Source organism: Carassius gibelio, chromosome B19 (genome assembly GCF_023724105.1).
Source record: "Carassius gibelio isolate Cgi1373 ecotype wild population from Czech Republic chromosome B19, carGib1.2-hapl.c, whole genome shotgun sequence".
Classification (NCBI taxonomy): domain Eukaryota; kingdom Metazoa; phylum Chordata; class Actinopteri; order Cypriniformes; family Cyprinidae; genus Carassius; species Carassius gibelio.
This window is the reverse complement of record NC_068414.1, coordinates 27095614-27119235: the sequence shown is the minus strand read 5'-3', so window position 1 is coordinate 27119235 and position 23622 is coordinate 27095614. Positions and strand designations below refer to the sequence as shown.

At 37.9% G+C, this 23622-nt stretch overlaps 2 protein-coding genes across 7 annotated transcripts in view; both read left to right on the top strand.

Moving 5' to 3' along the window:
• Window positions 1–23622, top strand: part of LOC127979082 (plectin) — a 106558-nt gene that overhangs the window by 16848 nt on the left and 66088 nt on the right. Inside the window, exon 1 of one of the 5 annotated variants that reach the window (XM_052584213.1) lies at window positions 15603–15792. The exons of the other annotated variants lie outside the window; for them this stretch is intronic. Within the exon in view, the coding sequence (XP_052440173.1) occupies window positions 15747–15792 (46 nt within the window). The 5' untranslated portion in view covers window positions 15603–15746. Of the gene's footprint in view, window positions 1–15602; window positions 15793–23622 lie in introns of those variants that run through there. 5 annotated transcript variants of the gene reach the window in all.
• Window positions 3035–10099, top strand: LOC127979085 (uncharacterized). Of its 2 annotated transcripts, XR_008158722.1 has the most exons (3): window positions 3035–3213; window positions 3488–9676; window positions 9951–10099. XR_008158722.1 is itself a non-coding variant. In XM_052584216.1 (2 exons), exon 2 carries the CDS (start codon window positions 3714–3716, stop codon window positions 9465–9467), a length of 5754 nt encoding a protein of 1917 aa, XP_052440176.1. In that variant the 5' UTR covers window positions 3035–3213; window positions 3488–3713; the 3' UTR covers window positions 9468–10093. The 2 variants fall into 2 exon arrangements, 1 of the variants encoding a protein (XP_052440176.1); XM_052584216.1 differs by having other exon boundaries at window positions 3488–10093.

The window sequence follows — 23622 nt, the reverse complement described above, 5'->3', positions numbered from 1 at the left end:
TTGCACGAGGCTTATCTAATAATATAAAACCTGTTAAAAAACTCTTAATGATTTGAGTGTGTAAAATGTTTTGTGTCTTCCTCTCTCTTTGGCACCAGTTGAAGTGCATGATCCACTAGGACTGGGCAGTATTCCCTTTGATTTTTGTGACGCATACTGATACGAGGCAGATTTAGAGAAGACTAAGAAATACACAGATTGAATTAGTGTGGATATTTTATCAAATTACACCAAGCTAAATCTGTAACATTAATATTTCCACCATTTTAGGATCATTTTAAATGTGCCAGATTATTGATCTTCTGGTGTGTGTGTGTCACTGTGGAACCAGTTTAGTACTGATGGATAGAAATGCAGCGCAGCGGATATTTTGCTATCATTTCTGTTTGTAAGATCTGAACATGATACTCTTCACATATGTCTCTTAAATTAGATACATGAACTAACTTTAACTGGAATGAATCCTGTCCTATATTTAGGTTTCCTTTAAATGAAACATTCACAGCTCTCTTCAGATGCAGGATCATGTTTTGTGGCTGGTATGGCATCACATTCAGCCCACACCCTCCTTTCCCCTTTACCACATCTTGCTCTGCGGACAAGAATGCTTGGGAATCCTGGGAGCTTGGGAACCTTAACCAAACACAAGGTTTCCATAGACGACTGTCTTACGGCTGCTGCTGCCCCAGGTAGACCTTGTGTTCAGGCAGGAGTAGCTTTTAAAGATGCAAAGTGCTGTTAAATTTAAGGTTGGCCACATCTCGAGTTGCATGCTCACACTGAATGATTTAACCTTTGACCCTTGTATGATTTACCTGATATCACCATGGCAAGGCCCCCTCTTCTTGGAATTTGTGAAGTACATTAGCAAAGTAAAGAAAAAAACAAGTGACTTATAAACCCAAATACTTGCCTTGTATGTTTTAAACCAGTTAGAGTTGCCCAGAAAGCATTTGCCCAAGTGGCATTTCTTTCAAGCAAATCATTTCAGTTAAGGAGAATGTTAGGTTAAAAATTATAAAACAATACATGTAATATAGTTCAAGAATTTTCACAAGAGGTCTCTTTTGCTCCCCAAAGCTGCATTTATTTGTTCAAAACTGCAGTAAAAACAGTAATACTGTAAAATTTTCTTTCAAATTAAAGTAACACTTTTCTTTTTTAATATATATTAAATATAAGTAATTCCTGTGTTGACAAAGCTACATTTTTACACATGAAGTCACATGATTTTTCAGAAATTATTCTAATATGTTAATTTGGTACTCAATAAACATTTATTATTATTATTATTATTATTATTTTAAACGTTAAAAACAGTTGTGCCATTTTATCTTTTTCTGGAAACTGAGATGCATTTTTTCTTGAATCCTTGTTGAATAGAAGTTTCAATTTCTTAAAAAAAAAAAAAAACTCTCTGGCCCCTTACTTTTTTGTATAGGGAGAGGACCAACACAACAAAACATCGTCATTTTAGTTTAGAATGTCAGATTTCAATGTATCACCTAGGACGATCATATCAAATTTTTATCTGAATAATTGCTTGCTTTAATTGAGCTACCTTTAGATGGGCCACATATGGAGCAGCTCTATCTCTTCTACTCCCTCCTCCAGGATCAGGTTTATGCAACATGAGCTTACATTCTAAAATAGTGTCTTTAAAAAGCTTACACAGTAATGAACATACAGACATCCGTGAGTATGCACAAGACAAGTGTATATTCACTTTTTCATGACGCAGATTTGGACTGATGCTGGTCATACATTAAAAAGTATTTGATTTGTATCTGTACAGTATTTCTTGCATGCAGTTTCCTGGAAGTATGTCCTGAGACACACCCACATGAACATAAATACACCCATGAGTAAAGCTCATCACTCAAATGAAGCTTCTAATGATGGCTGAGCCAATGAGTATTGAGGGATTACTTTTTGTAATGTGATAATGATTCATGTCATTAAGCGTTCCTGTGTCAAATACATGGATCATCTTGGGAAAGTCAGCTCTTTATATTTAGAAAAGCCAGGCTGGGGTACAGAGTCACCCTCTTTAAATGTGAATGATAATATCACAGTCTGTTTACATAGAATAACAGTAAATAACATGTTATACCTTCTTTATTCAAATTATTGAAATTTCCTAATGTATAGTTTTGTTATGGTTTCTTGAATGTGTAGTTTTGCAACAGCTTTTTAACTTAAAGGGATAGCTCACCTGAAATGTCAGTCCAAACCTAAAAAATAACCCTTTAAAATATTTTGAAAAATGTCTGTAAGATGAATGTCAATAGGGTCCAGTGTTTTGGGCCCTATTGACTTTCTTTGTATTGAAAAAACAAAAACGAAAGAGTATATAATATTGTCCTTTTTTTGGGGTCAATTTAAGTTCCATAACAGAAGTTAAATTGCACGATCAACAAACTTTCGCTTTACATTGAGTATTGACATCGGAGCAGCTTGTAACTGAAAGTGGAAAATGAAATGTAGCATGTGGGAGTGCAGTGAAAGTTTTTCTTGTCCGAGGTCTGAAAGCATGTCTTAAAGAGGGAAAGTTTGGGTAATGGAAGTTACAGTGTTCCCAACTGGAATAGAAAGGGACTATTTTTAATACACTGTGAAAATATGTTTTTTGAAGAGAGAGAGAGAGGATGGAAATAAGTAGGTTGCGAAAAATGTTTTTACGTTGTGAATTTTGTGTTGTTCTGTAGGCGCATGATGGAGAATTGAGCCGTTAAAAGTGCATTATTGGTCATGTTACTTGATTAGCACGATTCCTTTACTAAATGATGCAGACACAATGCACACATAAACTATCAGCAGATGCACTTCATTATTGGTGAATATAATAGAAATCCATTTATTTACTTAATGGATCAGACTTTTACTAATATATTATAAGAGAATATGGAGCTTATACTTGAGGAGAAAAATATGATATATTTTGCAGTTGCTGATAAGAAAGAAATGAAAAGATAAGAACAGATTGCAAATGTCCAAAGCTTTTTTCCAAAAAATGTGCAAAGCTTTCACACATGGTGTGCTGTTACTTATGTCTAGAAGTGTTTCTTTTCCGCCTCCTACTGGACATTTAAGGTACTGCACTTTGTTTGCCGTTTACTTTCGGTTTCTCTCAGTGAATGCAGTCGGGAAGAACGTTCATACAGTTCCTATGGGCTATTGATTCCATCGTTAAAACCTTGGAAATATATGTCTGTAAGTGCTAAGTTTTATACTAAATAGTGCTTTAAGTGTTGTGTAGATTAAAGTAAAGTGTAGATCAGTAGTATTGTTGTATTTGTTATATACAGATATGATTTGCATCATTGGTTCGATACTTTGTTTTAGCATACTGCTAATTTCTCTTCTGTTTGTATAGAATCTCATTTGATTATAATTTCTTGGCATGTACAAAACCGAACTGTATTGTTAACTGGATGTGTATGTAAAGGTGTACATAATGTTCATACATATTTATTCTTGTTTGTAGTTTTACATAAAAGAAGTGAGAAGAACAATCACCAGTAAAGTCACTAAAGTTACGAAGACTGCTTTCTGGAGTTCTTTTCTGAAATTGTACGCTATCTGTTAAGCCTTTGCCCAAGCAACGCAATTGGTCAGAACAGAATAGTAAAAAGACATTGACACAGCGGGTTAAAACAGCGGAATTACACGACCATTGTTACATTGCATTGCACATCTCTTCAGCAGCAAGTATGGAGTCACACTGTGATGAGAAAGAAACCTCTCAGGCCTTTGAGATTAGATCACAAGCTTCTAGCTGGAAATCATCACAAAGATCAAGTCGGTCATCAGCCAGTGCGGCAGCGACTCGGGCGAGAGCTAAAGCAGAAGCAGCTCGAGCTAAAGCTTCGTATGCAGAAAGAGAAGCAGCTATGATGAGGAAAAAAGCAGAAGTAGAAGCAGATCTATACTTGCTACAATCTCATAAAGAAGCGACTGCAGCATCCGCTGAAGCGGCAATTTATGAAGCAGCAGCTGACATTGAGGAAGGAAATATAGCGGAATTGGACCATGAGACACACTCAGTTCGTACTCAGCGTACTAAGGAGTATGTTCAGAAGCATGCAGTGGAACAAAATCAGCAGCAGTATTCTGGTACTCCGATTCTACAGTCATCCTTAAAGAATGCTGAACCTCTTCTGTGTGAAGCAACAGTAACATCTCCACATGTATATCAATCTTATGGAATGGAGGGATTAAAAATAAAACAGGAGACAATGGATAACCAGAGAGATCATGGACATCTCTCTGCTTTTCAAACATCTCCAGCTCCCAGCATTAAAGCTCCCATGTTTAGCCTACCATATACATCTGATTTAGCAAACTACATGGTAAGAAAAGAGATGGTGAGTTCTGGTCTTGTGAAGTTCGATGATCATCCTGAGAACTACTGGGCTTGGAAATCATCTTTCCAAGATGTCACAAAAGACCTTGGACTAACAGCCAGAGAAGAGCTCGACCTTCTTACAAAATGGCTCGGCCCAGAGTCATCAATGCAAGCCAAACGGATCAGATCGGTTCATGCACATTTTCCTATAGCAGGTGTCCGTATGCTTTGGCAGCGATTGGAAGAGTGTTATGGTTGCCCAGAAGTAATTGAGAATGCGCTGTTGAGAAAACTGGAAGAGTTTCCAAAGATTTCTAACAGGGATGGACAAAGACTCAGAGAGTTAGGAGACATGCTTATGGAACTGGAATCTGCAAAGTCAGGCGGACATTTACCTGGATTAGCAATTCTTGACACTGCTAGGGGAGTAAATCCCATCATTGAGAAACTTCCCTTTAATCTACAGGAAAGATGGATCACTCATGGTGCTAAATATAAAGAGGATTATCGTGTCGCATTTCCCCCATTTGGCTTCTTTGTCAAATTCATTTGCGACCAAGCAAGAATAAGAAATGATCCCAGTTTTTTGCTATCTATGCAGTGCTATCTCAAACAGGAGAAATTTCCACGGGTAAGCAACAAAATACCTGTGTCAGTGAGGAAAACTGAAGTGCTAACCACAGTTCCTAATTCTAAAGCCAACCAACCTCCAGATCCTGGTAAACAATGTCCAATTCACAATAAGCCACATCCGTTGTCAAAGTGCCGTGGTTTTAGAGGAAAACCCCTGGATGAAAGAAAAATGTACCTCAAAGAGCAGTCTATCTGCTTCAGGTGTTGCAATTCCACTAAACACATAGCAAAGGAATGTGCAGCAGCTGTTAAATGTAGAGAGTGTAACAGTGATCGCCATGTCTCTGCAATGCACCCAGGATCAGCTCCATGGGCAGTGGAATCTCCAGTAACACAGCAAGAGCAGGGCGGGGAGCCTGAAGGTGATATATTATCTGAGGTTACTTCTAAGTGCACAGAAATCTGTGGCAAAGCTCTTAGACCTAGATCATGCTCAAAAATCTGTTTGGTGGATGTTTACCCATCTAACTCCCCTGGAAAGGCTAAGAGGATGTATGTTGTTCTGGATGACCAGAGTAACCGGTCTCTAGCAAAGTCTGACTTTTTCGAGCTGTTTGGGATCAATGGAGATTCTTTTCCCTATACTCTTCGTACATGTGCAGGCACAACAAAGACAATGGGAAGAAGAGCAGATAATTTCATTGTTAGTTCACTGGATGGGAAAACTCAAGTGTCACTTCCCACACTCTTAGAATGCAACATGTTGCCGGAAGATCGCGACGAAATTCCTACTCCTGCAGTTGCACAATACTTCTCTCATCTCAAGCCAATGGCTGACAAAATACCACCTTATGATGCAAACGCTCCCATTCTTCTTCTTTTTGGAAGGGACATTCTAAGTGTGCATAAGGTTCGAGAACAGTGTAATGGACCTGGTAACCTGCCATATGCTCAGCGTCTTGACTTAGGCTGGGTCATTGTGGGAGAGGTTTGTATGGGAGGAGTACACAAATCCGAGACTGCAAATGTTTTCAGAACAAACATATGGCAAAATGGACGGACATCTTTTTTCACACCCTGCTCAAAAGGAATTCAGATCAAAGAACAGTTTGGTACTCCAAATGATCAATACCAATTCTGCTGTCCTGTCTCAAGCTGTTTCACGGATCACCTGGGTGATAACGTCTTTCAGAGGACTCCTGAGGATGATAAGCTTTCACTGTCTGTTGAGGATAACATCTTCCTTGAGGTTATGAACAGAGAAATGTACATGGATGAGTCAAACCACTGGGTAGCTCCCTTACCATTCCGTTTACCTCGCAGCCCACTGCCGAACAACCGAGACCAGGCAATGAAACGTCTTAATGTCCTCCAGCGCACCTTACAAAGGAAACCCGAGATGGCCAAACACTTTGTGGAGTTTATGCGAAACTTGTTCATCAACCAACATGCAGAAATAGCTCCCCCACTGCAGCCTGATGAAGAATGCTGGTATTTACCAATATTTGGTGTGTACCACCCTCTGAAACCTGGGAAGATTAGGGTCGTCTTTGATTCTAGTGCACAGTATGAAGGCGTCTCGTTGAATAGCATTCTTCTTCGTGGACCAGATCTAAACAACAAGCTCCTGGGGGTCTTGATGCGATTTCGTAGGGAGCAGATTGCAGTTACAGCTGATGTAGAACAGATGTTTTACTGCTTCAAGGTCAGGGAAGATCACCAAAACTTTCTGAGGTTTCTGTGGTTCAAGGATAATGACCTATCCAAAGAAATCACAGAGTACCGAATGACAGTTCATGTTTTCGGTAACAGCCCGTCGCCAGCTGTGGCAATCTTTGGGATGAGACGAGCAGCTGAGTTTGGAGAAGACGAGCATGGAAGAGAAGCCAAGCACTTTGTCCATAAAAATTTTTATGTGGACGACGGCCTGATCTCTGTATCCAGTGCCGCTGAAGCCATCAGTCTACTGAAAAACACCAAAAACATGTTAGCTGAGTCAAACATCAAGCTTCACAAGATTTCATCAAACAGCCATCAAGTAATGGAAGCATTCCCTCCATCTGAAAGAGCAAATGACCTGAAGGATCTGGATTTGAGTGTCGATCCTCTTCCTCTCCAAAGAAGTTTAGGGTTGAGCTGGAACTTAGAGACTGACTGTTTCACTTTTCAGGTGTCTACAGTAGTTAAACCATTCACACGACGGGGCATACTTTCAACAGTTAACAGTCTCTATGATCCTTTGGGATTTGTTGCACCTGTCACCATGCAGGGTAAGGCCTTAGTAAGAGAGCTGTCATCAGAGCAGTTTGACTGGGACACGCCACTCCCATCTGATAAAGAAGCCCAGTGGAAAGCATGGACAGATTCATTAGCAGATCTCAAGGAAGTCCAGATTCACAGACCCTATGTTCCAGTCTCGATTTCCAACACTTCCAAGAGAGAGATAATCATTTTTGCTGATGCCTCTACATTAGCCATAGCAGCGGTTGCCTACCTGAGGGTTGTAACTACAGACGGTCAGTGTCACATTGGGTTTGTTATGGCCAAATCAAAGTTGGCACCATACCCTGCTCACACAGTGCCACGTCTAGAGTTGTGTGCGGCAGTTCTTGCTGTCGAGCTGGCAGGATTGATTAAAGAAGAGCTGGATGTGGATCTAACTGCAGTAAAGTTCTACACAGACAGTAGAATCGTTTTAGGATACATCTACAATACTTCCCGGCGATTCTATGTGTATGTTGCTAATCGAGTGGCCCAAATTAGACATTCCACAAAGCCAGAACAGTGGCATCACATTGATTCAGACCTCAATCCGGCAGATCTCGGCACCAGATTCATTCCAGCAGCTATCCTACCTCAAACTAATTGGTTCTATGGTCCAGGATTCCTCCATCACCCTATTTTCAGGGAAACTCCTGAAAATGAATCATTTGAGCTTGTAGAGCCAGAGAAGGATCAGGACATTCGCCCACATGTAGTAACCTTTGCCACGCAGACAACAGAACAGTCTCTGGGATCACACAGATTCGAACGCTTCTCTGAGTGGAGATCTCTTGTAAGAAGTATAGCCATGCTGGGCCATGTTGCAAAATCATTTTCTCAAGACAGAAATACCGGGGATTGCGAAGGATGGCATTGGTGCAATAAATGTCTCCAGTCTGAGCGCACACAAGCAAAGACTTCTATTATTAAATGTGTGCAGCAAGAGCACTATAAAGATGAATTCAAGAGTTTGGAGAAAGGTGAAGAAATCTCACAGCAAAGTGCTCTGAAGAGACTATCTCCCTTTGTAGACACTGAAGGACTTATTCGAGTGGGAGGTCGCTTACAATCAGCAGAACTGTCTGAACAGGAAAAACACCCACTAATAATTCCAGCAAGTCAACACGTAGCCACGTTGTTGGTCAGATACTACCATGATCGAGTGGCACATCAAGGACGACATCTAACTGCCGGTGCAGTACGTTCAGCAGGTCTCTGGATTGTAAAAGGAACTAAACTAATCAACCGTGTGATTCATCAATGCGTTCTCTGTAGGAAGTTAAGAGGTAGACTCGAAGAACAGAGAATGTCAGATTTACCTATGGACAGAGTGAAAGTGGATCCTCCATTCACTCATGTGGGTCTGGATGTTTTTGGGCCATGGAACATAATATCACGCCGCACTAGGGGTGGCAGTGCTGAAAGTAAAAGATGGGTTGTCATTTTCTCTTGCTTAAGTACAAGGGCTGTTCATTTGGAAGTCATTGAGTCCATGTCAACCTCAAGCTTCATTAATGCCCTCAGACGGTTTTTGGCAGTTCGCGGACCAGTCAAACACTTCAGATCCGACAGAGGAACAAATTTCATCGGAGCCTGTCGAGAACTGAAAATCAATGCAGATGATCCAGAACTAAAAGGTTACTTGCAGGAGCAAGGTTGCGTATGGACATTTAATGCTCCCCACTCTTCCCATATGGGGGGAGCTTGGGAAAGAATGATCCACATAGCACGGAATATTCTGGATGCATTGCTGCTAAAAACCGGCCTTTCCCGTCTTACCCATGAGGTTTTGACTACTCTCATGTCCGAAGTCATGGCAATAATGAATGCTAGACCTTTACTTCCTATTTCTTCTGATCCAGACACATTGGAAGTTCTGTCCCCTGCCATGCTCCTCAATCAAAAGGCTAGCACTGTACCAGCACCTCTTGGGGACTTTGACATTAAGGACCTCTACAAGAAAGAATGGCGACAAGTTCAGTGTCTGGCGGATGCTTTTTGGAAAGCTTGGAGGAGAGACTATCTTGCAACATTGCAAGTACGGAGGAAATGGACTGAGAAAAGACGGAACCTCGAGGAAGGTGATGTTGTCTTGCTTAAAGATTCCAAAGTGAAACGTAGTGAGTGGCCAATTGGACTCATTGTGAAAACCATACCCAGCAGTGATGATAATGTGAGGAAGGTGGAGGTAAAGATAGTTAGAGAAGGATCTGCTAAGGTATACCTAAGGCCTGTCTCTGAAGTAGTACTACTCCTGCCTGGGACGTCACAGAAGGATCCATAATGGTATAATAATTTATTATACCAGGCGGGGAGTGTGCTGTTACTTATGTCTAGAAGTGTTTCTTTTCCGCCTCCTACTGGACATTTAAGGTACTGCACTTTGTTTGCCGTTTACTTTCGGTTTCTCTCAGTGAATGCAGTCGGGAAGAACGTTCATACAGTTCCTATGGGCTATTGATTCCATCGTTAAAACCTTGGAAATATATGTCTGTAAGTGCTAAGTTTTATACTAAATAGTGCTTTAAGTGTTGTGTAGATTAAAGTAAAGTGTAGATCAGTAGTATTGTTGTATTTGTTATATACAGATATGATTTGCATCATTGGTTCGATACTTTGTTTTAGCATACTGCTAATTTCTCTTCTGTTTGTATAGAATCTCATTTGATTATAATTTCTTGGCATGTACAAAACCGAACTGTATTGTTAACTGGATGTGTATGTAAAGGTGTACATAATGTTCATACATATTTATTCTTGTTTGTAGTTTTACATAAAAGAAGTGAGAAGAACAATCACCAGTAAAGTCACTAAAGTTACGAAGACTGCTTTCTGGAGTTCTTTTCTGAAATTGTACGCTATCTGTTAAGCCTTTGCCCAAGCAACGCAATTGGTCAGAACAGAATACATGGGATGGACATGCTTTGTAGTCAGTATTGGTAACCAGATAATGTTTGCTGCTTGTTTCTTCACCTCTAAAGGATTTTCCCACCTGTCTGCAGGAGGTACCTTATGTTTTAGATGTGAAGATGTGAATGTTTTTGGACTAACTTTGAGTTTTGGTAAATTTATGAATCTTTTTAAGTTCCTAATGTGTCTTAATTTTTGACCATTTCAGCTAATGAATGGTGATCATGATTGATTACTCACACTCGAGGAAGAATGAATGTGCTATCTCTCTGGGACTTATTGTCAGTAGGTTAAACATTTGCTCTGTTGGTGTGGAATTTCTGTCACTGGGATACCAGGGATGTCTGCAACAAACTCCCTATCCGGCTGCTAATGCTGCACGTAAACTTGAACCAAGAAACCTGGGAGCTGTAGAAACATCTCAGTCACTTCTTTGTGTTGAGTCATGGAATGTTTAGTCATTGTATAGTAGATTGGAAGCTTCCTGTTTATGTTGTCTAGACAAACCCAAGGAAGATGACTAAGATGATGTCTATGTAAAAGAATGATAAGCCTATTTGTATGCAATACATAAGTGTGTCAGATGGTATTTACCTCTCAATAAGTCATCAGTTTATCCTATCACCTAGCTCTAAACTGCAACGTGTGGATAATTAGGCGTTTAGGTATTACAAACATTAACATAAATTTTACTTTACCAACAAAATTGACTACCGTATTGTCTAAAGTGCAAGTGCATGTGGAGCAGCAGTTTTAGCTTTGATCAGTGGCACACTAATATGATACCCGGAGTGCTGTATCAGTTTGCCCTGTGTGTTCATTAGGTCTGTTGGCAGGGTACTGGGTGTGTGCTATTGTTCAGGATTTTTAGAGACTGCACGCAAATCCACTCTAGACTCATAACTTTAGTAAAGTTGCCTATTGCACATTGCCTATTTATTTGTTTGTTTTTCTGTTTAAATGTCTGCTTTTTGTTCGTTTGTTTTTGTTTAAAATCCTAAACCAAACATTTATTTTTTCGTGTTTGTTTATTTATTGCATGTTATTAAGAAAAAGGTACTGAACAAAGATAAATCGTAAATGATAAAAAAAATACTAAATAATGTTTGTTGATAAAACATGATACTTAATGAAAAATACAAATATTTGTAGCAAATGTAAAACAGGTTTTTCATTGTTTGTGTGACAAGTAAACATGACTATGAACTAATACATTATTCTTGATTACACTATGATGCAATTATCTGGTAACAAGTCTGTTTTCTTGTTATAATCACACTAGATATACGAATCAACAGAAGATCTCACAATGTTATATTGACAATGACTGGCTAACTCATAAATAAGAGGAAATTTTACAGTGAGTTTCATGAAAGGTTGAACAGTAGACTGGATTATTGCTGGTATTTGTCAACTGTCAGCACATAATTAACCAGTGATAGTTGAATTATGAGGTTGAAATGAATGTTTGGCTTTTGTGTTTATACGTCTTGAATGAAATACATTTTAATCGATGCACAGAGAGCACCTTTTCGGTACTTAGGGTTGTATTATTGAGAAATTTGTGTAAATGTATAACAAAAAAGAATTCCCTTAGAGAAACACTAGAGACAAGATTCAATTAATCAGCTTGCTAGTTATCAGATTGACCAAGGTCCTGCTTAGTAAAGTGTAAACCTTGAAGAGAAGCTCGGAATCAAGGTCTGTCAAGCGTCCATTTATTTTGCTTTACTCTCTACAGGATTTCAAAGATAGATAGATGGATAGAATGCACGTTTAAATAAAACCTCACAATACACTTTGGCTACTGGATGAGGAGAGAGGAGTGCGCTGAAAAGATGATGTGTTTGTTGACAGTTTGCTGTCTGCCATGTATCTATGGGGACCGTCCAAACCGTCCCCTGTGACGCCATTGCACTGTGTGAAGTGGGCTGATGGCTCAGAGACACAGACAGGATGACTGATCTACATGTGAAAGATTAAACGGGTTCATGCAAGTTGCTGAATTCTACAAGCTTTTGTGAGGTGACAAGAAACAAGACCTTGGTCAGAGTGTTTCGGGATCAAAATCAACACAGTCAGTGGGGAGAAAAAAATGTCATCAGTTACCAGTCCAGTATTTGGGATCACACACTAGATTCTCAGCAAATTATAATTAATTCTGAAGAATCATGTGACACTAAAGACTAAATACATTAAAGTACTGTAGCACCAGTATGTTGCCATGGATTGCAGTAATATACAAAATATGTTACCGCTCAAAGTTGTCAATGACCAGTCAAAGCATATATTTTAAAAGAGCTGTGCAATTTTATATATATTTTGTATATAACTAGCAATCCATGGCAACATACTGGTGCTACAGTACTTTCATGTATTGTGTATAAAAAAATCTAAGCATCCCTTAAAAGAACAACAAACCTGTAAGAGAGTCAAAGAGCTGGATAAAAGAACATTTTAAAATGTTAGATGGTTCTAATCTAAAATATAATACACTGATTTAAACTGAAAACAATTTCACATCCATGTTCAAAATATTTTAGATGTTTTTTAAGAAGAATTTATGCTCGCCAAGTCTCCATTTATTCAATTAAAATATTTAAACAGTAATATAGTGAAATATTACAATAATTTAAAATGTTTTAATGTATATTGAAATGTCATTTATTCCTGTGATGGCAAAGCTGAAAAGTCAGCATCATTACTCCAGTCTTAAGTGTCACATGATCCTTCAGAATTAATTCTAATTTGCTGAGAATCTAGTGTGTGATATCAAATACTGGACAAGTAACTGATGACATTTTTTTTCTCCCGACTGACTGTGTTGATTTTGATCCCAAAACACACTGACCCAGATCTTATTTCTTGTCACCTCACAAAAGTTTGTAGAATTCAGCAACTTGCATGAACCCTTTTACTCTTTCACACGTAGATCCGTCATCCTGTCTGTGTCTCTGAGCCATCAGCCCACTTCACACAGTGCAATGGCGTCACAGGGGTATATTTGCAATATTTATCCTCCACCTGCTCTAATACACAATTGATCACAGCAAAGCAATGGCTTCTTTCCCAGCAGTACAACAAAGATTTGGCAATTACTTTTTCTTTTCTTTTTTACTTTTTGAAAACTAACTATTGGAGCATATCAATTGCAGTGCAGCTGGCCAGGACTCTAGATAGTGATCTGAAACTATACATTTTTGGCATAACTGATCTAAAGTGTCCATTATACATTTCCCTGAACACATTCATAGTTCCTAGATATGCTTCATTAAAATATTCTCAGACTATTCATGTAAAATTAGCTGTAGAAATTTGTTCTTCATACATAATCATGCTGTTGATGTCAAATATGAGAATATTAACATAAAAATATCTTTCAGCATTCAGCAACTTGACGGAATGTTGCTATGTACAGTAGTTTGCAAAGGTTGGCCAATTATAACAGAAATCTTTAGCATGTAAATATATTTTAAAGGAAAGCGTGGGTAATGCATCATCACAGATGGGAGGTGTCATATTTTCAAGATTTTCAGTGAATAACAATTTAGGTTTATGTCTGTTACTCATTAAAAGCAATCATATGGCTTCAGAAGATCTGTAATGGTAGTTCAAAAGTTGATCATTTTATAATATTTTGATGTTTTTTGTAATCCAGTCCCCATTCACTTATTATATTGAACATAGCAGTCATGATCTTGTCAAAATATGGTCCTTAATGTCATATCCTCCATAAAAGTTTTTTTTTTAATTTTTTTTTTTTTTTAAGGTCAGATTTCAAGCTTGGACCTCTTGAACTTCTCTTTGTGCTCTTCCTTGTGGCTATGACAGATGTAGAAAAAAGGGGCACTGAAAAAATAAAATAAGGCAGAGATAGAATTACAGAGTGTGTCAGAGAGGGAGGGAGAGCTCCAGCAGTAGGCCAGTCTGGCTGCTCTCAAAATGCTGTGTCATCTAGTCTATGTGGGGCTTTTCTCTGTTTGTGTGTGCTTTAGCCCCGAGAAGAGTCTGTGTCCTGACTTTGATTGTGCACACACATCAGTTATTACAACAACACAGTCTGATGACAAAATCAAATAATGCTTTGGCAAAAAGATTAGATGATCAGATGATGTCATTGGTGTGTCTGAGTCTGTTTTTTGCTGCATAACTATAAAGTAGACTTTTCGTTGCAGAAGCATTAGTGGCAGGAAGTATTGTAGGCCTATTTCATTCTTTGCTGAGTCACTGCAGATGTGCTGAATTATGTTTATGATGCTTTTCCATTGCCTTATTCATTCATTATGAAAAATAGTGCATGCAAAGAGATCGTTGTTGTTTATCATTGGGATCATGTCATGTAATGTTTGGAAAGCTTTCTCACTCTCAGCTTTAGATCTTAGCTCATCTGTTTGTGCATGTGTTTACATGTCAACGATGATTTTAATATCACACCTTAATTTTGAGCTGACGCACATACTGTACATAAATACATAAGAAGCTATTCACGTTTCATGTTAATGAGCAGTTATTCTCACATTTAAATAGCTTCACAAGACCTTTGTGTATTATATAAATGAGTAATAGACAGTGACTGATTAGATAATCAATTATTTAATAATTTGCATGATCTTATTTTTACAGGCTTTCAGGAGCTAATAACAATACACAAGCATTTTCTGAATTCAGTGCATTGCTGTTTTTTTGTTTTTGTATTTTGTTTTATGCTTAGTTTTGTTTTAAACGCTTTGCTTTTTGTAAAAATGGGATGTATTCCTAGATTATTTGAAAAGTTATTTTGCACTGTAAAATGCTAAAAATATGAATCTAAGTGCAGACCACAAGAGCAGGTTTGTATTTGACTCTTTTGTATGTGCACTTTGTGCAGTTTTAGCATGTTTTCATTGGACACTGCTGCTATCATACTGAATTATAGAATCAGATAGAAAATATGGAGACTAGATGAGTCATAAAAGAGAATCTGTGGGTGCATCTAGCTAGAAACTGACAGGTTGTAAATAGTTTTAATGGAAAGCATTTCCAGGCATCGTGTTAAAGACACCAAGCTAAAAAAAATTCAGTGGTTAGATAAATTACAGGGAAAGACAGAGAAGACCAAGGTCCCTGAGTGCATTTCTCTCAATTTCACTTTCTTCTACAGATTCTATCCTTGACTTTTACATTCCTATCCTCTTTCTTTTGCATTTCACATCTTTACATCTTTCTCTTTTTTTTTTAGTTTATACAATGTGTATCTGTCTTCCACCTTCAAAAGTCCCATCCATTGATACAATTTGTACCTACCCTGCATTCTGGTTGGCTCAGGCACCCCGTGGGACCCACGGGGGATAGGATGGGCTGGAGGAAAGAGGGAGAAGGAAGAATTTAGGGAGGGGTACTTTTCACATCGCAGTTTCCCTGCAAACCGAGAATGAGCAAGTGTGAGAGAGAGAGTGTGTGAGTAAGCGAGCAAGAGAGAGAGAGGATCAAAACAGAGAAAGCACACGGTCAGCAAGCAGCACTGCAGACTTAGCCGAGAGGAAGACACAACTGAATCCTGAAGTCTTGCAGCAGCTCGGCTCGGGAAATCTTACTGGACTGACCTTGCGCAGCGCACACACACACACGCGCGTGCACACGCTCCCAGGATACCAGCTTGACAGAATCCAGTGACATGGACACAGCCCGCTCCATCCAACACGAGATCACCTCTCTCAAAGGTACTCATCAATGCGGATCCAATCTTAGCAGAAAACGCTGTGAATTGAGCCGTTTAATGGGATAGGAATGTATTTTAAAGAGGGTGTGAATGGCGTGCGAAGTTCTGAATACCATTGTGTCCTCTTTGCCTCAACTTTGCTGTGTTAATTATGAAGGGAAGGGCCAGGTCTTTTGTGCAGGGGCCCTCATGCTTGAACTCAGGCTGTGTTTTGGAGCTTGGCTGCTTCTTTTTAACTGCACTGGGAAGCAGCAGGATTCTGCGTCAGCCATGCGGCATGTTCGGTGCACTGACTGCCGCATCACCACGGTAACAGGCAGCGCAGTGGCCTGGGATCCCCCCCATTCCCGTTACACACGTTCCCTGTGGTGCACGGCGTGTGTAATGACAAGAGAACCAGGAAGTTTGATGTCATTACACACAGCACTGAGTGTTTTCATTAGATAGTTGTGTATAATTCAATATTAATTGATGCAGAGTACATCTGAAAGAGGAAGAGAGGGGTTGTGAAGTGTCAAATACCTATATATGCTGTATAAAGGTATTCACATTTCATACATGTCTTTGAACATTTGATGCGATGTTGCGATGACAGTTTTGTAGTTAAAGCATCTATTCCTCAGGTTGGGCTGAAAAATGCTGAGTGCTGATATTCAAGGGTCTGTCTGCGGAAGAATGAAAGTTGACCGGCTCTAAATACCTGGGGATTAGGTCTCTCGTGACGTCTGGTTACTGGCAAGAGGTGGTTTTGAGAGTGAAATAGATTTTAGTGATTGTTTTGTCTCAGTGCTAAAATGAACTGTTTTGTTGTTTTGTAAACTCAGTTTGGAGTCTACTCGAATCAAAACATTAGCAAAAGCTTATGTGGTTTGTAATGTGCTTTGTAAAAGTGCAGTTGATGGATAAGGAAAGATATTGGCTTTAAAATGCAAATATGCTGAGTCATAACTCTATACCAGAACCATGCTAAACCTGTCAACTACATGCCAAAAACTTGAATGGAGTATTATCTACTATGTTTGGTTTGAATATCAGCCCAATTACACACAATTGTTGTGTTCTCAGTATTATGTTGTACTTTGATGGTTGGTGACTTAAAAGAGATTTTATTAATTATTTATATTTATATTGTACTTAAGCACAATAGAGTAAAAAAGTTTATGATTTATTTACTTTAAAGTCACCTAAAAGCAAAGAGTCATTTAGAAGATGCTATTACTGATTTCAACAATAAGGATGGCCCGCTGGCTCTGGGTTAGTAGAGGGTTTGTATCAGTTATACTGTGAGAGTAATTTGGGATCTAAAATGAGATTTAAATGTGTTTATTCTGATGAATCACTCGCTGCAGCTTGAATGTGTTTCAATGGATCTGCTAAGTATCCAGAAAGCCTTCAGCTGTTTTGACCTGAGTGAATGTTTTCTCAATTGTCGGAGGAGACAAAGGCTTCTCACCCCATCAAACAGTCCAGAGAGTCTTGGTTAATATGCCTGACAGCCTTCATTGAGGGGTCACTTTCTGCTGGACACACTCTTAAAGTCTTAAAGCAGAGTTGGGTGTGATCTACATGTCAGGAAGATCAGTGGCAGTGAAAGCTGCTTGAAGGACTGCTTATATTTTACACTACCGTTTAAAAAAATATGTATTATTTTAAAGAATTTAATCATTTTTCTCAGCACAAATACATTAAATTGATCAAAAGTGATAGTAAACTATGTCTATTTCAAGTAATTACTTTTGAAATTTCTATTTATCTAAGATTTCTGAAAAAGGTTATATAAGAAAAGGTCACCGTTTCTTCAAAAATATTAAACAGCAGGATTTTCAGCATTGATAAGAAATTTCTTGAGCTCCAAATCAGCATACGGTATTTTAATTTAAAGGATCGTGAGACTGTATCATTTTTTTTAAAGAATAAAAAATTATACAGTTCTATTTATGCATTTTAAAGTAATAATAAAATATCTATATTGTGTACCAGTCAAAATGCAGATGAATGTTGATGAATGTAGAAATTGCTTTTTTTTTTTTTTTTCAAAGCAGCTTTTTGGCCAGATTTTTAGTCATTTTCATAGGAAATCATAGCTCTTGCTGTTTTCACTGTGTCCAGTGAGCAGCCAAATGCTGCTGTTTTCCCCCTGGTTTGCCTCAGATTAATGCTGCACTGGATCCAGAGCCAGATTCCCTCTTAATGAGCTTTTGGCCTTCTACTTTCTCTTTTGTTTCAGAAAACCTTTTTATGTCTTCTAAATGGTTTTCTTTTACTACGGCACCATAGAGACAACATGTCTGGTGCAGGAATCTTGTTGAACCTGGAGATCAAATGACAAAGTTCTACAAAGAGTTAACAGGTTGAATCGATGAGCTTGAGGGAAACCGTTTGGATGGTAAATTCTGGCTTCATCTAGACCTCTTCAGAGAAAAGCTGTGCAGAGATGGCATTTATTTGTTGTGCTTTGGCTGTCTGCTCATTTTCACCTTTATACATGCATATAAACATATCTCTTCACTAAAGCTCTTTCACTTTAATCTGTCAGTCACAATAGTGCTTTCCTTTCTGGAAACAGATGCATTTTTTTTGTAGCCACATGTGTGTGAAGTTAATTGTTTCAGGATGTTGTCTGAGTGAGTGAGTGAGTGAGTGTGTGTGTGTGTGTGTGTGTGTGTATGTGTGTACAGGCCAGGCAAGGACAATCACAACTGCCAGGCTTTCAGGAGTTCTATCCATTTTCCCCCACTATTTTTACTGAACAATGGAAGCTGTTGTGTATCTGCTTAAGCAGAATATGGCGTTTTAGATGCTGATTTTCTCCCTTCCTTCCTTGGCTACTTTGTAGTTCCACTTTTATTTAGGAACATTTATTAAATGTAAAATATCTTGAATATTGCAATATTTGCATATGTGTATTTTCTCTATTATTGTGATTAATAAACATATTCACTGCCAAGACCTTCAATCCTTTCCATATCGATGGACACTGAACCATAACCTGAATTTTACATCAAAAATATCAACCTACTGAAACAGTGTAAATAGATATAATCTAGACCGTTGTGACTATTACAGATGCTAAATGCTATCGATACTGATCATTTTGTGGTTAATGGGTGTGTAATTTGATGTGGAAGGGTGTGATCTTGATCAGGGAATGCAAATATTGATTTCTACTGCAGCTTGCCTATGTCTGCAGTTTATTCTCCTTTAGGTAGGATTATACCATAGACTGTGCTTATGGAATACATAGAAATCAGAGAAACTTTTGGAGGCTGTGGAGGAAGTAAAAGAGTCACATCATTGTGTCAATGGAATTAATAAAATGATGTCATCTGCCATTCCGGTCTTTTCTATTCTCTAAGACCCCACCCTGCTGTGTCACATTTCAGGCACTGTGAAACTCGAAACATCTGATGGCTGGTTGGATTTAGTAGATTACAATGTCAGTGTCATTAGTATGCAAAGACCAGAACTCACCTTAATAAAAAAGTATTCTGATGTTAAAGAAGAATATTAAATGTTTTTGACAATTAATTAATTAGATGAGCTTTTCTAAGCTGTGCATGTCATTGACATGCTATTGGTAGTTTGATTTGATGAGCTCATAAAGTATTGAGTCTCATGAAAGTTCATGTTCATTGTGCTCGGTCATGCTTGAGCAAACAGTGTTTTTTTTTTTTTTTTTTTTTTTTAATTTCAAAGTTTATTATTCATTTCTTCTGTTTGTTCCAAACCCAAATTACTTACTTTCCTTTGTTAAACACAAAAGTCGAATGAGTCGAATCAAAGTTTTCTGTAATCATACGTTAACTTTGAGGAGCAGGCCAAAACATAAGTGAGTATTCCCTGAAAAACTTAGTACCACCAATGAATAAATCATTCTAGATCTGTTTAAAGATCTGAATGAAGCTTTAATATAGTTTGAATAATTCTGAATAATTTGTTCATGATTGATCCAGTTATTGAGTTGACTGTAAACAAAAAAGCTTTTCCAATTTAAAATTTTGTCTGTTCAGCAAACACAACTACAACTTCAGAATATTTAAAATATAGTTCACATTTGCTTATGCCCTTAAAAAAATAAATAAAAAAAATCCAGTTTCCACTGGTTGTAAATGTATAGGTTTTTCATGTTCCACAGGAGAATGTAATTCATACAAATTTGAAATAACACAACTGATATTATTGAATCAAATCTTTTCTTTGCTCTTCACAAATAACTGTGCTTTCAGTTCAACATCTAATTCAACCCGTTCCTCCTTTACAATAAAATTACATTACCGGTACTGTTACTGATGGAAAGGAGTGTTAGGAGAGGCAGTCTTGTGATGGAGGCCCCTGTCAGCATCTTCTCAGTATTAAAAGTGTTTCGTAGGCTGTAAAGGGCTGCAAAAGATGATTTTGCTGATCCTAGACAGTATATTGTCTGACAGTATATTGTAAGCTTGTTTCAAACTGCTTCCAATTAAGGCAACTGTAATTACAAAATCGTTGTGATCTCATACCGGTAGTGTCCAGTAGGTGGTGCTCACATAAAGATAATTACATGGAGCTCCTGCTCTGAATGTACACTATGAGGGTGCAGCTGTGGCCTGGTAGGGGGTTTACGGTGTCTAATCGAGGGTTAAAGTTGTAAAGTGATCTACCATCCTGCAAGGGAACCTTCTGTCCCATGGCTGCTGTTTCCTGAGTTTTATTTTCTTTTGTTTCAACTCCGTTCTCCTCCCTGCCTGTTTTTAATAGCTAGCACACTGGAGGAGCCAGGTCCTATCTGATGTCTTTAACAACTTTTCCTTTAAAAACAGACGTCAGTTTATACGTCAGCACTCAAGCTAAACACCTAAGAACTAATTTGAGGTTGGGAAGCATTTAGCCTCTGAGGCTCTAAGTGTGTAAACCATGAATGTTAATGCTAATGTGTTCTCCTTTCTCTTGTTTTTCAGGTAAGTTGCCGTTTCTCTCAGAGCTGTAGGTGTGGGAATCTTGTCTTCTCTGGTAAGGAAGGGAATGTCTAACAAGAGCCAAGACATTTGACAAGACGTTTGGCGTCAAACATCTGCTCATCCGGAATGACGTTGATTTATCCATCTCATAGGGAGTGTTATGATAAAAACATGGGTAAATTTAAGCTTTTTGAGTCATATGACTCAAAACCATTATTAAGTACTGGTTATAAAGTACAGGGGTATTCTTTGAAGTACCTTGGATGTAAATGCTATGCTACATGAACTTGATAATCATTTAATACCATATTATTATATATTAAATTATTACTATGATAGTACTATTTTTAAAGGCCAAAAAATCTTAAATAAAAATGTAAAAGAAAATATTTTTAAGTGCTGTCAATTGATTAATCCCATCAATTTTTTTTTATAGCATTTACATATATATACACACATATATATATACACACACATACACATACATACAAACGGTACATAAATGCATACATAAATATACACAGTTTACACATTATGTAAATCAAAAACTCATTTGACAGCACTATTTTTATGTTGATGTTCACAATGGCTACATTTGATGAAAGAAAGAAATGCATATTATAGTGATATATTAATTACAATTTAAAATAACTCTAAAATTCTATATAACTTCTTCAGTGTCACATGATCCTTCAAAAATCATTCTAATATGCTGAATTGGTGTTTAGAAAACACCAGTAAGATTCTGTTATTGTTATCAGTGTTGGTGCTGCAAAATATTTTAATACATTTTTCTCAGGATTCTTTGATAAAGAGAAAGTTCAAAAGAACAATATTTATTTGAAATGGAAATCTTTTGCATCATTATCAGTGCCTTTACTGTCACTTTCAGTCAGTTTAATAAATATTTGCTGAATAAAAGTTACTTTCTTTAAAAGCAAACTTGGGTAAGACTGGATATGACAATAAAAAAAAAATCACGTTCATGAGACGACCAAACAAATTAGTTGGTCTGTCTAAAGCCTGGTTTGCATAAAAAGAAAATGAAAATAAGTAATCTCCTTCAGAAACATCTCCTGTTTCGCCTTTGCACACTTCATCTGGAAATGTTTGACTTTTCCTGGACATATGCTTCTAATTCCTCATCATTTTGTTATATAACTGACATTCAGCTCAATTGGCAGTAAAATTACTAAGCCGAGGGCTCTGTGGTAGTGCCAAGCCTTGGTCTGGAAAGTGGTGTGGTAGCACATAATAGTTCAGAGAAGTCCTCGTGAGACTGGACGGCTGAGGATCTCACCACACTGGTGGAGTCCAGGATCTGACTCAGCCAGGATCCTCTTTGTGAACCAACAGCCATGATTTTAACTTTTATCCCTGTGTCTAATTTAAGCACTTGTGCGTGTATGCAAAAATACACTTGCATTGACAGACTTTAGCATGTTACCACGTTTTTGCAGTCTTTAGAAGCTTTCTAAGGGGTTTAGTGTGTTGTGAGGGTAAAGTCAAATGTATAAGACAAATGTCATATAAATTGTATTTCTGATTGGCAGAACAGCACTTTCGCAAATGCTTTTACATGCTGCTACAAAATCTGATCACATGCTTCCAAATTTTCCAGGGTGACATGTTGGTACATTTTTAGGGAAGTAAATAGGCCTTTTGGTGATGCACTTCCCCAAGAACCACACCCAAGATTCCAAATGGTTCTAGTGTTATTAATGTCAGATGGCACATATTGCGCTTTTACTGATTTTGTATCAGTGTTCATTGCATTCATAGCTACTTGAAGTTCCTGGTGTACTTAGGTTTGTGTTGGGGGTGTCAAGTTTTCTTAAAGATATGTCTAAGGCTCAAGCATTAGTAATGTGGTAACATAATACAGTTGTTCATACTGGCACTTGTAATGCTGTTGAGCTGTTGACTCCACTTTCCCCTCATTCATATCACAGATGAAATTTCTATGTACCGCAAGGTGTTTAAATCACAAAAAGAAACTGCAATGCTTGACTAAAATATGGTGCGAACTAGGTTAGATTCCATTGGTTTAGCATGCAATACATATTCATAATCACAAATTTAGTTTGGGAGGTTTCAAAGAAGGTTGCTTGGTGGATTTCTTCATTGATCAGAAAAGCCCAAGTCTATGGGAATTTTTTTTTTTTTTTTTTTTTTTTTTGCCATATGCAACGTGTTTTTTAATGGTTCATGCTAAAATTGCATGTCTGATTTCTTAGAAAACTAATACGATTAATGTCCATAGTACAAGTAGTGCAGAAAGAACTACTGAATGAACTATTTGTTTAAATTGCTAAAAACAACCTTGTGTTTTATCCAGTTATAGATAATGGTGTAATCAATTATATGACTCTGCAATGAAATGCTATAAATTCAATAATACTGAAATTATATTATTAGGAAATCTATAAAGATATTTTTCAAAAACATAAATTAGTCTATTAGCTTGCTTCACAATACGCTTGGAAACGGCTGACTTTATCATATGTCAATATTTAGATGCAGTGTTTTCTATTCTGTTTTATTTTTAGGTGAACTCAGAGAAAAAAAAAAAGGTATTCCATTACTTCTTGAGATAGTGAAGTGCCTGTTCCAGGAAAAAGTCTAGCTTAATGTGCCGGTTTGTTTTCCAGTGTTGCTAGTGACCATGCCACTTTTGGCTTGGGCCGCTGTTATGGACACCTTCAGTGGTTGATCATTGTCTGTATGAGTCATTTTAGGTTGCTGTGGTGACAGTCAATCGTTATTGACCACACCCAGCAGGCGCTCAGTGTGCTGACTCACTCGCTCACGTCCGAGGCAAAATTGTGCCAATCACATGAGGATATTGAGCTGATTAGTCATTCAGTAATACTTCCTGCATCCTCTCCTGTTGC